Source organism: Clinocottus analis, unplaced genomic scaffold (genome assembly GCF_023055335.1).
Source record: "Clinocottus analis isolate CAN_PGR_092001 unplaced genomic scaffold, fCliAna1.0.p SCAF_23, whole genome shotgun sequence".
NCBI classification, from domain to species: domain Eukaryota; kingdom Metazoa; phylum Chordata; class Actinopteri; order Perciformes; family Cottidae; genus Clinocottus; species Clinocottus analis.
The window spans coordinates 7,810,884-7,827,222 of record NW_027175965.1 but is presented as its reverse complement, the minus strand read 5'-3'; the positions used below and the strand labels follow the sequence as shown (position 1 = coordinate 7,827,222).

Below are 16,339 nucleotides of genomic sequence, written 5' to 3'. Positions count from 1 at the left end.
ATTAACGGTACAAGAGAGTGAACATGGCAGGCTTAGCACACACACATGCACCAGTGATATGTATCTGGTACACACACATACACACACACTGAACTGAATTCATACATATGGCATACTGTGTGTAAGTAAAGAATGTGCAGACACACACTCACGCAGATGTTCAGAGATGCACTTTACAAAGATGTATCAAGGCAGCCTGAAGAGGTAGGATAACAACCCACTGAGCGTCACTGCTATCTTAGCTAAGCTACCGAGGATGCTGGGAGCGTTCAGACTGTGTCATCTCCTTATGGCGACTGACAACATACAGTCACACACACACACACAAGTCCATGCCTCTACTTCTCACCATTTGTCTCCTTCACAGTTCGAAACGATTTGTGTGTCTAATGTAACGGTGGCGGTCCAGAGGTGCGTGCCGTGGCTTAGCCCCCCTTCTTGGGCTGTAATGTGAAGTAAACACATTTGAACAGTGTACCATATGTAAAACAGACCCCCCTCCCTCTTCTCCCTTGCATGAATTTAACATTTTTTATTCTTTTTGATTTCTCGTCCTCCACGCTGCACTCTTCTCCTTTTTCTCTCCCTTCCTCATTCTCTACTGCTCTCTCTCTCTCTCTCTCTCTCTCTCTCTCTCTCTCTCTCTCTCTCTCTCTCTCTCTCTCTCTCTCTCTCTCTCTGACCATCTCAGAATTCAAATGAAATCAAATGGTCCTTGATTTGCATGCACTTACAGAATATTGCATGTGCAGTGTTTGCTGTTAAAGGCACAGAGAGGCGGGTGGTGGTGGTGGTGGTGGTGTTGGTGGGCGCTTATGTGCTCCCCCATTGACATCAAACAGTCCTCTGATATGGAAATAGGAGGGCAAGGGAAGAATGGCTCCTCACTAAGGCTTTGTTTGCATGTAGGCCAAGGTCTATCCCTCCCTCTCTCCATCTATCTCTCTCTATCCCTCTCTTTCTCTCATACCTTCCTTTGTTTTCTGTATCTCTCACCATCACCGACAACCTTTCTTTTACTTTCTTCTATTGTTTCGCTATCTGTTATCGCCCTCTCTTTCTTTTCTCTCGCTTTATGTCTTAATGTATATTTGGGGACGTAATCTCTTCCTTGACTCCCGATCACACTGGAGATATCATTGTATTTCTATACTAGATAAACCTTCTTCCTACTGTATATTGTATTACTTAATGCGGTGTCATGAATAGTGTAGCTTCATTGAAAATATATACACACACACACACAGTAACTGATGCACCAGCAGTTCTGATGGATTGTATTTCTGTTCCTGATGCGTAACATACATTTCCAAGTAGTATGCAAACTGTACGTACAGTACAAAGTCTTTGGCCATATCCTAGCTGGCTAGAGTCGAGGCTTCCCTTTCTTTTAAATGGAGCAATGGGGACACCGCAGACAATCCCCGTTGGTTCGGTTCAGTCTTAACCACGCCTGTACGAGGAGGAGCCCCTCTCCTCACTTGATTATTGTCACTGTCGATCAATGAGCCATTTGGCCCGAAGTTGAGTCTCTGTCGTCACTGTGGCTTCTCTGGATTGAACCCCAGTCTTGATGATTCAGAACGACTCACTCTGCCATCCAAAAGAAAACAAATCCACTGGAACCAACATGCCACTGAAAAGCTGTACCTAACAAAAGAGCTAAATGCCAGATGGTAGAGTTTTGGAAGCCACCACACATTTCTTCCCTATGTGCCTAAAAATGCATGTGCTTTCCATTGAGGGCCAGAGAGAAAATGAGACGAAGCTCAGTGAGGCTGAGAGTCCGAGAGGAGGGTGGTCTGGGTTGCATTAGCAGCCGAGCGAGAGCTGGGGACAGGTTGAATGCCGTATAAACACACGCAGACACAAACACTTTGCAGCCGTCTTTTAAATTGTATTCCGTGCCACAGAAGACCTTTTCCCACCCTATTAAAATGTGTTTTGTCCCTTCTTTCAGGTATGCTAATGTCGGGTTTATTTTCTGATTTAGTAAGTGTGTGTGTGTGTGTTTGTGTGTTTACTTTCTAGCATTTTAAGAAGCAGAGGAGGCTCATCCCAGAGAGAACTGTGTGGAAATACTTTGTCCAGCTCTGCAGTGCGCTCGAACACATGCACTCCCGGAGAGTCATGCACAGAGGTAGTGTTTATACATACACACACACACACACACACAAACTGTACATAAGCATACACACATAACAATACAAAGAAGAAATTGGCATATTTGCTCATTGTAAATACAAGATGATATATGTTATGTCATCAATTTAGGGAAGTTTTAATCTTTAATGAACGTTTAAAGCTCAAATAACATGAGATGTGGTTCTGAATCAGTGTTATACATGAAGGTGTTGTTGGTTGCGATGAACAATCCATCTCAAACAAGTTTAAAGTCTCTGTAAGCCATCTTAAGAAGTTGTGGTATACGGCGAGTAATCGGCCGTGTTGCATATGTCAGAAGGCTCGAGTGTAGGTGTTAAGCAACACATAGACCAGAGAACACAGTGTTTATGGGCCCACATGCTTTTAGTAGGGCCAAGTCAACTCAAGTCCTGGATCCATGCGCAAAGGCTGCTGCACGCACATGTACACACACACACACACACACACACACACACACAGGTGGTGTACTTCCGTTCGGCTGACTCTGATTAGGACACAGGGACACTAATGAACCCTGAGCTCTGCACTTTAATGATCACTTAACAGAGACCGCCCATTCAAAAGACGCTTACAGTTATATTAGAGCAGTAAATTTCAAAGGCTGACGTCGGTCACGTTAACATTACTTTATAAAAAATGCAACAGAAACGGTTTAACGCCCACTTTCACTGAAATTAATACATTCATTTTACTCTTCATGCATGTAACACAGTCATGTTTTCTGAAGCTTTTCCACATTTCATTTTTTGGACACACACAGTGGACACACTTCATTTGTTTATCATGATATCTCTATATGGTCATTAATGTACCACTAGCAATTTAAACAGTTCTTTCGAATTTTTTTTTTTACGTAACCAGTTGCTCTCTTCTCTCCAGATATCAAGCCAGCCAACGTTTTCATCACAGCGACAGGAGTAGTGAAGCTAGGAGACTTGGGACTGGGCCGATTTTTCAGCTCCAAAACCACCGCTGCTCACTCGCTAGGTAAGTTACTACAGTCCATACGTACTGTGTGTAAAATACACACGTAAACGCACACTCTTCCCCTTATGAGCCCACAAATGCACACACAGACACTTAGACTCAGCGGTCCCCAGTAATCACCCAATGTTTGATGTGTTTCATTAGGCGTGGTGAGCCCCGAGCCATGTGTCATGTAGTCATGCTGCCTGGCCACGTCTGTGCCCAGCCCCTTCATAGGCCACTTAGCCACTTCCTGTTTCCTTGACCTTTGAACCTAACACAGTTGAAGACAGGGCAGAGGCCTTCGACACAGCTCTGATTGTGACTGTGTACCATAAAACAAGCCAGCAAACTTTACAATCACTGTTACTGTTGGCATTGATGGGTGTGTTTGTCACTTGCAGAAAATAAATCATGTGACTTTTTTTTTCTTCTTCTTCAAAGAAGTGAGAATTGTAGCCCACACTAATTAAGACGAGTACATTTGGCTTAGTTTAAGAAATATAAGTGTACTAAACCTGAGACCAAATGTGCCGAGCGTTTAAATGCATTATTTAACTCTCATGGTGTTTTACTGTAAATCTTTAGGAAACAAACATGCAACCAAACCGACCAAACATTTCACTTGCCTCTCTTTAAAGGAGACATAGAGTTTAATACACACAGAGACTCACATACACACATCTCCCTTAGTTCAAGGGTGTCCTAGTGTTTAAGTCACAAATATTTGTTAACAGCCTGTTCCTACCAGCCTTTATCCCGTTGCCCTATTTTATAAATGCACACCTCCACTTTTTCTTGTCGTTCAGCCTCACACTGCAGACTGTAATGCTGCAGAGTCCAAAAAGTAACCGAGATGAAGGAACATTGTTAGAAACTGGTGTTTGAAATGAATCCAGAATAATACTTATTTCTAGAAATAATCAAATGTTTTGTATCAGACAATTATGTGTTATGCTCTTTGTGTCGAATTTGATCAAATGTGGGTTCACAGGTACACATTTGCGTACTTATTTGTACATATTTTGATCTTTTTGATTGTGATATGTAGCTGGCCTCCTTTGTTGGATGTTGGAATGAATGTCTTCAGTTCACTGTGAGCCGTTGCACGTCCAGTAATACACAGATTGCTATTATCGTAGAGATGTTTCCACTGTGCCATCAAACATCCCCTCAGTAGTTTCAGCTGCTTCACAGACAAATATAAAGGCTGTCATTCACACAGTGGCACTTCCCTATGTCAAACTGTTATTACCACAAACAGCAAGCTATTCTCAGCCCCTGTGCAGCAGCGGCCCAGCTGTTTTGAGAAGGTGTGAATCACATGATCAGCTCAACGTTGGCCCTATCAACTAAGCTCGCTCACAGCGCCAGCAGAGTCGGGTAAAAGCGTCTGCGATTGCTCATTAAATGTTGAATCCACAGCACCCTCTTTAGGCGGACGGGGGATTCGCAGCCCCACGAGCACGAGGGTCAACTGGAAAACTGTCATCATTAATCTAAAGCAACTGCTTCAATACAGAAAACTACACAAATCATAGTGTCATGTTGCAATGAGTGAGTGAAACAGATGCATTTCATCTAGAGCAGTCTTGCTGGTCCTGAGATCATACAATGAACTAAAATGAAGTGTGCAGATTTTGTAATAATCCATTGTATATGCACTTTATATCCCTTTAAGAATTTTTAAACTTTATAAGGATGTATCCAGTAGATGATTTTGCACTGTAAAAGCTGGATGATGTCCCTAGGTAATCATGACCGGATGACACAAGGGACCGCTTCATCCCTCCTCCCTCTGTCCCTGGCTTTACCCTTGCCATTTCTTTAGTTGTTTTTTTTCTTCTTCTCAAAAAGCAGATCTCCCCTCCGTCTTTTTCTTTGCCACATATCCGTCTCTCCTGCTGCCGTTCTCAGTCCTCACTTCTCCTTCCCTCTGACCCTCCCTCTGGTGCTTTGACTTTTAGAGAGAACGAGAGAGACAGAAAGGTAGAATGTGCCGGGTGCGAGAGGAGAGAATGTGACACATGGGGGGAAAAAAATAAGAAAAAGGAAAGTCGAGAGAAAGAAAAGAGTAAGAAGGAGGCGAATAAAGAAAAGAGGGGAGAATATGACAATGTGACAAAAAATGGAGGAGAAAAAGGAAACCAAGAGTGAGTGAGAGAGAGAAGGATAGAAAGAATGTGAGGAAGAGGTGTGTGTGTGTGTGTGTGTGTGTGTGTGTGTGTGTGCGTGTGCAATTGCGTGCCAGCGTGGATCTGTAATGAGCCCAGCCACCCAGCTGAACAGTAGAGCAGGGTGGTGGAGATGAGATGGAGGTCCAGGCATACAGCCTGTCAGCTCGCAGGCTTTCAACTCAGCCGATCAGCAGCCTGCAGACACACACACACACATGCGCGTGCACACATTTCTTTTTTTTTTTATCTCTTACTCACTCTTGCACACACTGGAGACACAGGCTCTTTGTCTCTTATACAGATGTGTGCACAGAGACGCATGTGCGTATCCACATGGGCTTGAATTCATGCACAAACGCACACAGAGTAAGATAATCATGCACATTCACGCAGATTTTGCAGCGTTCAAACGGACAAACACTCAGTGACACATCCAGACTCTGAGACACAAGGCTGACAAAAAATACACACACAAGCATGCAAAAGACACACTGCCTTTCTTGCTGAGGATGGTTACGTCGGGAAATGGCAAGAGTCAGAGGAAAAGACTAAACAGGAAAGCTGATGCAATCCAATTGGCAGTAATAAGTAGTATAATATACCTGCAATTAACACCTGTAATGAGAGAGGTGTTAACGATGAGTACCGGGGGAAAAGGAAGGAAAAGGAAAGGAGAGGAGGAGGGAGAACAAGATGGAAGCAGAGAGACTTCAGGGAGGCTTATGTTGAAAATAATTATGACTATTTCAACATGTAGGCCTTTATAAAGTCTTGGATATCTTATAGAGGCAAGCAAGTCGTGAAACAGAGAGGGGTAGGTGGAGCGCCAAATTGGGGGTGAGGGCTCAGCAGGACATTTAGAAAACCAAGAAAAACATAATGGGGAATATAAGGGAATACAGAGAACGCCTTCTGACTATGAGATTAAGTCCTTCTGGCTGTGCTGCCGCCTCAAACTTAAAGGCTTATTTGTTAGAACACGATAGAGCAAAGGTTTCCAAACTCCTGCCTTGGGTCTGAATGAGAAACTAAATCGTTGCCTTTGAGATTGCAGCAGATTCCTGCTTCTCTGTTTAAATTAACATACAGCAACTGGTAAAAGAGCGCGGATTAGATTAGAGAATGAATGGAAACTCCCTATGAAATGCATCACAGCGTGTAAAAGGTTGTGTAAAACGCCTTAAGTTTAAAATTGCTGATGAGGAAATTGCAGCAAGCATCAATAAGTGTAATTACATGATCACCAATGTTGCTTCATTCAGCAAAGGGTTAGAAGTGTGGGCTTCTTTATACATCTCACCTCCTATACAGCAACGATTAGCCTGTTTCCTACAGAATACAGTGTTGTCGCAGCCATTCACAATAATGGAAATCAATCCCAACATGACTTTCAATTTATTTGCATGAATAAGTAATGTGCCCTTGATTTAGCATGCTGAAGGAGTCTAAACCCGGCGCTGCCGCCGCCTTTTTCACCACTATTAGCATAAGAGAGGCTGATTCTTTTTAATCAACTAATAATGAATCTTAGGGGAGCTTGTTCAGACCGCACCATGAGACACCACACACACACACACGCGCACACACACGCATGCATGCAAAGCGCATGCAAACACACAATACCAACCTGATGACCAATTAAAACAGCAGTCCCCTGTTTATTCTTCCACTTGCTCTCTCTTGCTTCCTCTCTGCCGATGCTGATTATTTTTTGGAATGACAGGTAACACTTCATTATTAAAAACCACACATTTAAGATAAAAGCATTTTCTCTCAACCCAATTAAGTCTTTACCAAAATGAAAAAGCGCTAACTTTTTATTTCCTTGTCATTGGCTTCAAATCTAAAAGCCTCCTTAATAGTTTAATTAATTGCGATTATATTAGTTAAGTTTCCTCCAACCCGTGAATGTGCAGAATGGCGTGTGTGTGAGTGTGTGTGCACGTGTGAGTGCTGTGGGTGAGTGTGCAGTTACAGTGGTTTCCTACTATTTTACTGCCAACCGACTTTCCTCCTGAGTTCTTCACACTTGAGAGCTCTTCTCACCTACCAAGCTCACTCTGACTGTTTGTGCATCTTGTAAAAACTCCTCCTCATCGCTCCATCTACAGGTTTCCAAGCACACATGTTGTTTATCAGAAGGGACGAGAGTATTTGGGTTATAAAACACTCAAAAAGTTCCTTTTCTGAAAGGAAAAAAACAATGAATTTGACTTTACATGCGTGCATTCATTTGGCAGAACTTTTTTTTTTTTTCAAAGCATTGTATAAATTAGATATATCAGCTTTTTCAGATCCTTTTAGGGGTGAAGCTACTTGGCCAAATGCCAGGGCAACGAGGCTACCAAATAAAACCCAACTTTTAAGTCCACAGATATAATGATTTATTTTGAAATACACAGGCCAATATAGCTACCAGTGAAACAAACAAATACTTGGTCAGACTTTCTTTCGCCTGGTTTTCCAGCGGTTCGTACCAGGCTCAGACTCAAACCCACCTCTGGTTATGTGCGCAGCGTTTCAACTGAGAAGAATACAGTGTCTCAAAATGTACTGACGGCCGCTGTGGACCATCGGGACGCCATTTTCAGAAGGGCGTCAAGCATAAACAGGCCGCTTGGGAAATTCCTGGCGAGCTACGAAAAGATCCCCCTATTTTTTTCCATAATTTTCCCACCTGTTGTGTCAAATACATTTAACTACTCCACAAGCTAATTTGATGAATGTGTACATCCTCAAAATGAGTTGGTGTCATATTGGATTGTACTGATCAATACTGGACACCACAGGCTTAGAGTGAACATATAGGGCTCACTTAATTTCACTATAAAAGTCATAAATCGTGTTCAAATAAAACAATGCCATGCTCGGTCATGTATCTCTTATTAGAGTCAGACTTGGTATTCAGTTAAAGTTGAAATGTGAGGAACTAAATTAGTAATCTAAGTCAAATATTGGAGCGTTACAAATCAGTTTTCAGGTTAATAAACAGTATGGATCCCGAGGAGCATGCGAGACAATGTTGATTATTGTAAACACGTGAAGCATTGTCATGTGCAGCGAGGGCCGCTGATGGAGGTTTCACATTCTTCATATTTCAGCAAGTCTCCACGCTCCATGTTTGCTTGAGAGGATGTGGAATGTGAGCTGCTCAGCGCTGGTTAGAGGGCTGGTAAAGTTTCCATCCTTTAACCATATGTGATTAATACAAAACTTCTGCTGGATTTGCTTGGTCGACTTTTACAAGGGAAAACACAGCAAACAGAGCGCAAACGCAAAAAAACCAGCCAGTCGGACTCTGCTAAGAAAGCAGCAAATCTCCGCAGCGTCCTGCAGCGTCTTGTGGGCGTGGCGTGGAGCTGTGGTTCGTCTTCGTGTCCAGTTGGGTGAAGGTCTGATTCTCTGGAGCTCTGCCAGTCCCCGCGCTGCAGTTTGGGATTCAAGAGTTTCCAAACCAGAACCAGAAACTGGCCGACTTTTCAGGCTCCACGCTGCTCCCCGGGCGTACTCTCTGACTACTGTTTCAGATCATTACCAAGCCCCAGTAATCAGAACTGATTCATGCATATTTTTGCGTGCGTGAGTATGTCTGCTGTACACATGTGCGTATGCAACTTTGTGATGTACCGTCTGGGTATGCATGTTGATATCAAGCCTTCTCAAATATAACCTTACAAAAGAATTAACAGAGGCAGCACACTTGAAAGTCTCCCTCTAGTGTCCTTTTATTAACCTCTAAAATATGTTGAGTATTCCAACCTGTGAATGTGTCTCAGTGTGAGACGACACCTCCATTGCTCACCTGCTTCTCTGTGCTGTGTGAGGTGTGTCAGTGATGGTGATGAACTGCAGGAAAGCATGGGTTTGCATTGCAAAATGTTAACGCTCGCTCTCTTTGTCCTGTTCTCCTCTTCTCCCTCTGTCGATCTCTTTCTGTCCTTCTCTCTCTCGCTCCCTCCTCCTCCTCCTCCTCCTCCTCTCTCGCCCTCCCCCCCTCCCCCCCTCCCTCTCTCCCTCTGTGTTCCAGTGGGTACTCCTTACTACATGTCACCGGAGAGGATACATGAAAACGGATACAACTTCAAATCTGACATCTGGTCGCTAGGATGCCTGCTCTACGAGGTAAACTATGGGAATGTGTGCACACACTGTCACCCTGCAGTCGACTGTGGGAGTGACGTGAGAACACATCCGCTCAGACACACACACAAACAAACAAACCGTCCTCAATGCAACAGAGCACTGTAAGAAAATACATACAAATACGCCCGCACGTTCCCACATGGTTGTACTGTATTGTGTTCACCTCCACTACAAGTCATAATGTGCAAAATAAGAAATACACACTTAAATACATAGTAGTAATATATTCAAATTGTATTGTACATTTTATTCCCTGCATATCCTCCTGTTTCTTACTTCTTTGACTCTTTGAGTTGAACTTCTTTAGCCTGGGAAACCTGCTGAACGTTGAAAAGCCGGCGAGTGAAGGGAAGTGACACGGCCATGTGTTTTAGATAAGGTCCACATAGTGACACTGACTAGTTTGATTAGTCGGCAGCAAAACACCACAGGGCTCTGATGTCGACCACACTGAGTGGAAACAAGCCCGGGAGGAGCACACAGAGGAGGGAACAAAGAGGAAAGAGAACAGTGATAGACATGGATGATGGCAGTCAATCTGATGTTTCACCTTGCCAACCTTGACAAGCACTGCATACACACACACACACATGCAGACACATACATTTTCAAAGAGACACTGTTGGTCAAGAAAAGCCTCGCATTTCCTTCCTCTTTTTTTCTCTGAACTCCCCTGAGTTTCCGATCACTTGGGCTGCAATTCAACGCACCAGTGACTACACCTCCTCTCCAGCGCCTCCGGCACGGAGAGGTGGAGAACGCGCGAGGAGGAAGTTGGAGCTCGGCGTGCAGGTCATGGCTGCAGAGAGACCACAGTCCTTCATGCTAATTAGTTCCCGACAATGCAGGGCTGTGGTTGGCTGAAAGCAGTGGATGCTGTAGGTCACATTCTGATTTTGTACTTTTTTTTCTTGTGTGTGCGTTATCCTACTTAATTTCTAATTAAAAAAAAAAAATTTCTCTAGTTTATGTCACTTGTGTTGCATAGTTTGTGCAGGTGTGATGGTTGCATAACCCCACCAGCACAGTGTCATTTAATTAGGCTCATTTTAATGGGGTTGAATTGGTTCACTATTAAAAGACATTTGGCTTGCTTTAATTATATTTGGAGATCCATCGTGCAACTTGATGCCTCACACGTGATGATCAGGTTTGTTTAAGGGAGCGATGATAGTACTGAATGTGCAGCCTGAGCATTGATTGTTTCACAGTTTCAGATGGGGCACAGTCCATTGATCTTTCATGACTTTCACCCTGAAGACAACTGTGAGGGGGTCACAGCCTGGACTGAGCTCAGAGAAAAGCAAGATGGAGACCTGGGATGAGGAGAGGAAAGGGGAGAGAGCAAAAGTGAAAAAAATAAAAAAAAAACATAGACCGAGACTTGTTGCTCCCTCAGGAGGTCAGGAGGCAGGGAATAAAGATGCAAGGTGAAAAAGTTTAAGAATCTATAAGAGGAACAATATAGGAAAGCCAGAGAAGGGGAAAAGCAGAAGAAGCCTTAAGAGAGAAGGAAACGAGGAGAAAGAAAGTTAGAAAGAAAGAGCAGAGAGGAAGAAATGGAAAGGGGAAATAACAAATAGCATGAGCTGGGATATAGATTGCTGGAGAGAAGGGGGGAAAAAATGGAGGGTGTTCATTCAGAGGGAAAGACTCAAAACTCCAGTCATCAGGTCAAGGTGAGCCGCGCAAGGAGCCTGTGGAGATAAAGATTTTACAACCTTATTGTTACCAGAGCGGCGCTCACCACGCCATGCATATTCTCTTTGAAGAGCAGGCCCTCGCTTTCCTCTCGCCTCGGTAAGAGGGCACCGCAGTGTATTAAGTATCAGAAAACTTCGCCTCTTTCTCTCTAAAACTCTCCCCCCTATTCTTCGCTCTATTTTCCCGCTCTATACGTTCTTCCTCATTTAACTTGCAGGCATAAGGCGTCCACACAGAAAACCCTGCCCAATCCCTTTGGTAATCATTGATTTTTTTTTTTGAACATACAGTAGGGGCTGAGGATTTTTTTTTTTTTGCTAGTGTGTGTGTGTGTGTGTGTATGAGTCTTGTATCCAAGGGAGTTTGGTTCCAGTATGTGTGAAATCGCTCAATTTGAGAGAGCATGCATTCTTGTTCCTGGGAGTTTGGGGGTCGGGTCCGAAGGGTCCGTCCAACAATACCTGGTCATTGTTTCCGTGTCTGCCTTCATCTCCTATTCTGTTTGATCCTTTTTGACTTTTTGTCCCACCTGACCCTCACCCAAACGGGTGCTGCAGTCGCAGGGATTGTCTCCCACAGTGATCATGCCGGTAAAGAGGGAAGTTGGTCACATGCCAGTCGATGAGATTGCCGTCTCCTAGCGCTCTCCTCCTGCTCTCAGTCATAACCACCTCATATACGCACACTCACCCCTTAGCTCTGTGTTTTTTTTTTGTGTAAAAGAGATGCATTTTACACACACGCTCTGTAGGTCTCCGGCTTGTACGGATGCTTTGTGGTTGCCGTGTTTTATATATAAAGGTTAGCAGGGGAGGAGAATGTCTCGGAAACGCTTTACTGGAATGTGTCTCCTTCCTGTAGGAGCTCAGCCATCCATACCTCTGACTGTGCCCACGTCTCATGCCTCCTTCCCTCGTTCCTCTCCCCTCCCCGTCTTGTTTTGCTGTTGGTTTTATGAGGCCCAGAATGCCGGGTTCTCAGCAGCTGGTGTTTGCATGTTATGAGTTGGCCCTGTGGCTAAGCTCTCTGTATGTTTTTGAAATTTGGGAGTGGGGGTTTCGACTGCTGTCTTTGGGTAGCCGTGGTTATCCTTTCATCTATTTCACACAGTGTGTGTGTAGCTTTGGATGCACTAAAGTTCATGTTCCTCATATCTAGAAATGTATCTCTCAATTTATCGATGCAATGCGTCTTCCTCTTTGCATCTTTTCTTGTCCATACCTTGTTTCCTTCTCTCTGCTTTCAGCTTATTCACAACATTTTGCAGCAGAACTTTCAATTCAGTTGTACTTGTATGAGCCCACTGCACATCCGTGTTTTTAAAGCTATTTAACAGTTTAATTGAGTAGTTTTGACATATTGGGAAATGCACTTGTTCACTTTTTTTGTTAGTTAGGTGAGACAGAGACGACACAGATACCTGTCCATTAATTATGAAGCTAAAAAGTAAAACATCTAGTTGTTTTTTTAAGTTCAGTCCTTTTAAGGATTAAACAAAGATGCACTGTGTTGATTAGTGAGCTTTTAAGCTGCTTAAAGGTGGATTTTATTACCGTCAGCTGGTTTTGTGCTAAGCTAACAGGACGCAAGCTGTTGCTTAATATTTACCAGACAAACAGTAGCATTGACGTTTTCATTTAGCTTTCAGAAAGAGAGATGCATATATATCCAAATTAATTGAACTATTCCTGTACATTTTACAGTTCCAGTAAAAGAATTGGTTGAGCTGCAGCGATATCAGGACATCAAAACACACCCAGCTTTCCTCAAAAGTTCAACCCACTGGAACAATCTTCCACTTTTAAGTCATTCCCCTTCTTCTTCTCTTTCTTCCCTCTTTAGTGTGTTGAAGTAGACTCGTGATAACTCCACTGGGTGTAGGTATATTTTTAATGACTGTCCCTACACTGTAATGTATTTCACTGATTAATATATCATCATAAAACCACATGAAGGATCAATGTGCACATAAAAAAATCATGATTTTTGCTCACTTGCAGTGTGCGGAGTGCGGGAAGGTCGAAGAGCGAGAAACAAAATATATTTTATTTTGCATGTGTCTGTTAACATTTAGGGTTTTTTTTGTTGGTAGTGTTACGTATAATTGTGTGTGTGTGTGTGTGTTTATGAATGAGAACTTGGGAGAAACCCTTGCAAGGGGCTTCCTTAATTAGCGTACAGGGAGAGAAGCTGGAGAGGGAGGGAGGGAGGGAGGGAGGGAGAGAGAGAGAGAGAGAGAGAGAGAGAGAGAGAGGGAGAGGGAGAGATCTGTGTTAATTACACTGGAAGGCCCCATCCACACCTTTTACACGGACAGGGATGCTGGCTTTACATGCCTGGGCTGGGCAGAGCTCAGCCTGGCCAGCTGATGAAGAGCCATGGAACAAAGGTGTGTGTGTGTGTGTGTGTGTGTGTGTGTGTGTGTGTGTGTGTGTGTGTGTGTGTGTGTGTTCTGCCACCAGCAGCTCACACCCCTTAGACAGACAGCAGGCATGCGTGTGCATTGTATGTCTCTCGAATATCAATGAACCGTACACACACACACACACACACACACACACACACACACACACACACACACACACACACACACACACACACACACACACACACACACAGTCCCATACTCACCAGGGCCTCAGAGGTCAGAGAGTGAGTCAATCATCTAACCCATTGCGACGACACAGTCTGAAAAAAAAGGTGTGTGTGGTTAAGCGTGCGTGCGTTTGTGTGTCTGTGTGTGTGTGTGTGTGTGTGTGTGCGTGCTGAGAGCAGGGGGCCGGCAGCTGTCAGGGGCGAGGAGCAGCAGGCACTAATGAAGCAGATGAATAGTGCAAAAACTCCCAAATACAAACAGGACAGTTGACATTTTTCATCTGTCAAAAGCAGAAGATGCATGAAAATACGATGGGGTCTTGTTTAACCCTTTGCCTCCTGGTGTCTATAGCTGGCTGATTTCTTCCTCTTTTTTCTTTCTCACATTCTTTTCTTTTTTTTTCTCGCTTACTGAGAACTTTGTTGTTTTAGGAAGCACTGTCTCGCGCCCACATACACACCCACAGATGTCCACACTACCTGTTATACACCCACTAAAAGTTGTAAATGTATTTGTTATAAAGGCAATTAAGACTTGTTTTCCCCACATGGTCCTTTCCAAGTCATTGAAGTGAACTTTTACTGAAAGTAGTCATCATTTTCTGATTAAGCATTGGCCCTTAACACTAATCCATATCGTTTTGAAAGAAAGCCAGCTGAGTCCTCATGGCACTGCCCTCTCCTTTTTTTTTTTTAAGAGCTCAGTTTGTTTGTTGGAAAGAGAGTATTTTCTAAAAAAAAATAAATAATAAAAACGTTTCCTGATCTCACTGCACTGGTGACATATTTATAAACTGCAAATTAGCGAGTGATTTTTAATTGCTGCAGGTTTAGACACTCCAAAAAAAAAACACAAAAAAAAAACAGTGAATCATCTAATTGTTCTGTTGATATTGTTGCTGCTTCTGTTGTCTGCGATTCATAAAGGCCGATCATGAACTGAAACATAACAGGCAGTTTAAAAAAAAAAAAAATAGTGGACTCATAATTTGAATGCGTGTTGCTCGCTGCAGAATGAAATGTGAAGTCTAAGGTTGGAGATGTGGGGCTTTGTTAGTACTAGAAGAGCATCGTTGCTGACACACACAGGAATACACATTTCCTCACACGTCTCATCACTGTCAAGCGCCTGCTGTGCCAGTCTCAGTTGTATTGGTTGGAGCAGAGGGAGAGGGGCGTCCAAGGGGAGATGGGAGACAGGGGAGATCCTCTTTACTTTGTGTTCACATGTGTTTTTCCGAGGATATACTGTATTTGTGCGAGTGTTTGATTAAGAGCGAGGACGGGTGTGTGATGGTAAATCCCGTCCAGAGGAGAGATGGCCCACTGAGATTCTGCTGCCGTCATCCTGACTTCCCGCTGGAAGCTGTGACAGAGATCCTGTCAAGTTCTGCCCAGTAGGGAATACCATCTTTTCTGTCTCCGCACCATCAATGTTTTACACATTTCTTTTTTTATTGAAGATCCAAATCAAGAAGACGCCTACAAGTTGGTGATGTGCTTTGAAGATTTTGGGGGGGGGCGCGACGTCAAAGGGTTACATTTGCAGCCGCGTGCAACAAAGGACGGCTTGATTTTTAGTAACAGTTTGATAATAGTTGTCATGACTTCATGGTCAAGCTGACGAATTACATTTCGTTTTGACTTCCTCGAGCGTCAAGTGGTTCAATGAGCGAGTCTCTGCAACTCAGAGGCAGGCAACTATTTGTGAAAGTATGCAACGACATCGCCTCGCGTTGCTATCGATATGCTCGTGGCGCAGGATCACCGGTCCCTATTGGAACCAAAAAGGCAGCTTTTATTCTATTATTCTGCCTCTGCTGCCTTTTATGCTCCTATTTTCATAGAAATAACTTGCGCCTGATATTGTGGAAGCTGGCGCTTTCACACCAACCTGCTGTATTCTGTATGGAACATTTCCATTTGGATCCATATGTGGACAGATTGTTCTTAACTTTTTTTTTTTTTCACACCAATTAACAGACTGTCAAACACATACTGTACATTCTCAGATGATGGTGGAGGCACCCCGAGGGGGAAAAGAAGTAAAAATAATAATGTGTGTAAAAAAGCAACAAAAAAAATAACAATATGATAAACTTGTGATGTGGTTTTCTTTATTTTGTCCTTTTTATAGCAATGCCTGCTTTTTGTTCCAATTCACAACGATACGTCTGCTACTAATTACCACAGCGACTGTTTAAAAACATTCATCAACATCGTGTTTAAATTTGATACACTGAAGGAAAACTGTGAGAAAAATAGGAACCCATGAGCACCGACTGTCCATCAATGGCTCCAGTTCCTGTTTCACACTGTTCAAAAGACACTTCCTCTCTTCTTGAGGGTTTCAAAGCTCTCACAAAATCTATCCGCCTTAAAACAGATGAGATTTAATATCGTTTTCACACACACACTGAATACATATTCGGCTGTGCAAACCTTTGCGCAAGTCGAGGCCTTTTTCTGCCCAGAAATGTAAAAAAAAAACCAACTGATATCATGTTAGTGATCCACTTGCTGCAACCTCTTCCTATGTAATACTATGTAAATAAATGAAAACCCAGTCAACAAGCTACAACAACTCC

The 16,339-nt window shown here is 43.3% G+C and overlaps 1 protein-coding gene across 2 annotated transcripts in view; it reads left to right on the top strand.

The window, feature by feature from the left end:
- The window catches only part of nek7 (NIMA-related kinase 7), a 53,608-nt gene that overhangs the window by 31,434 nt on the left and 5,835 nt on the right, over positions 1-16,339 (top strand). Inside the window, exons 6-9 of one of the 2 annotated variants that reach the window (XM_068589625.1) lie at positions 2,032-2,140; positions 3,046-3,153; positions 9,337-9,431; positions 10,664-11,100. In XM_068589625.1, the coding sequence (XP_068445726.1) occupies positions 2,032-2,140; positions 3,046-3,153; positions 9,337-9,431; positions 10,664-10,777 (426 nt within the window). In that variant the 3' untranslated portion in view covers positions 10,778-11,100. Of the gene's footprint in view, positions 1-2,031; positions 2,141-3,045; positions 3,154-9,336; positions 9,432-10,663; positions 11,101-16,339 lie in introns of those variants that run through there. The other variant, XM_068589624.1, reaches the window with a different exon arrangement.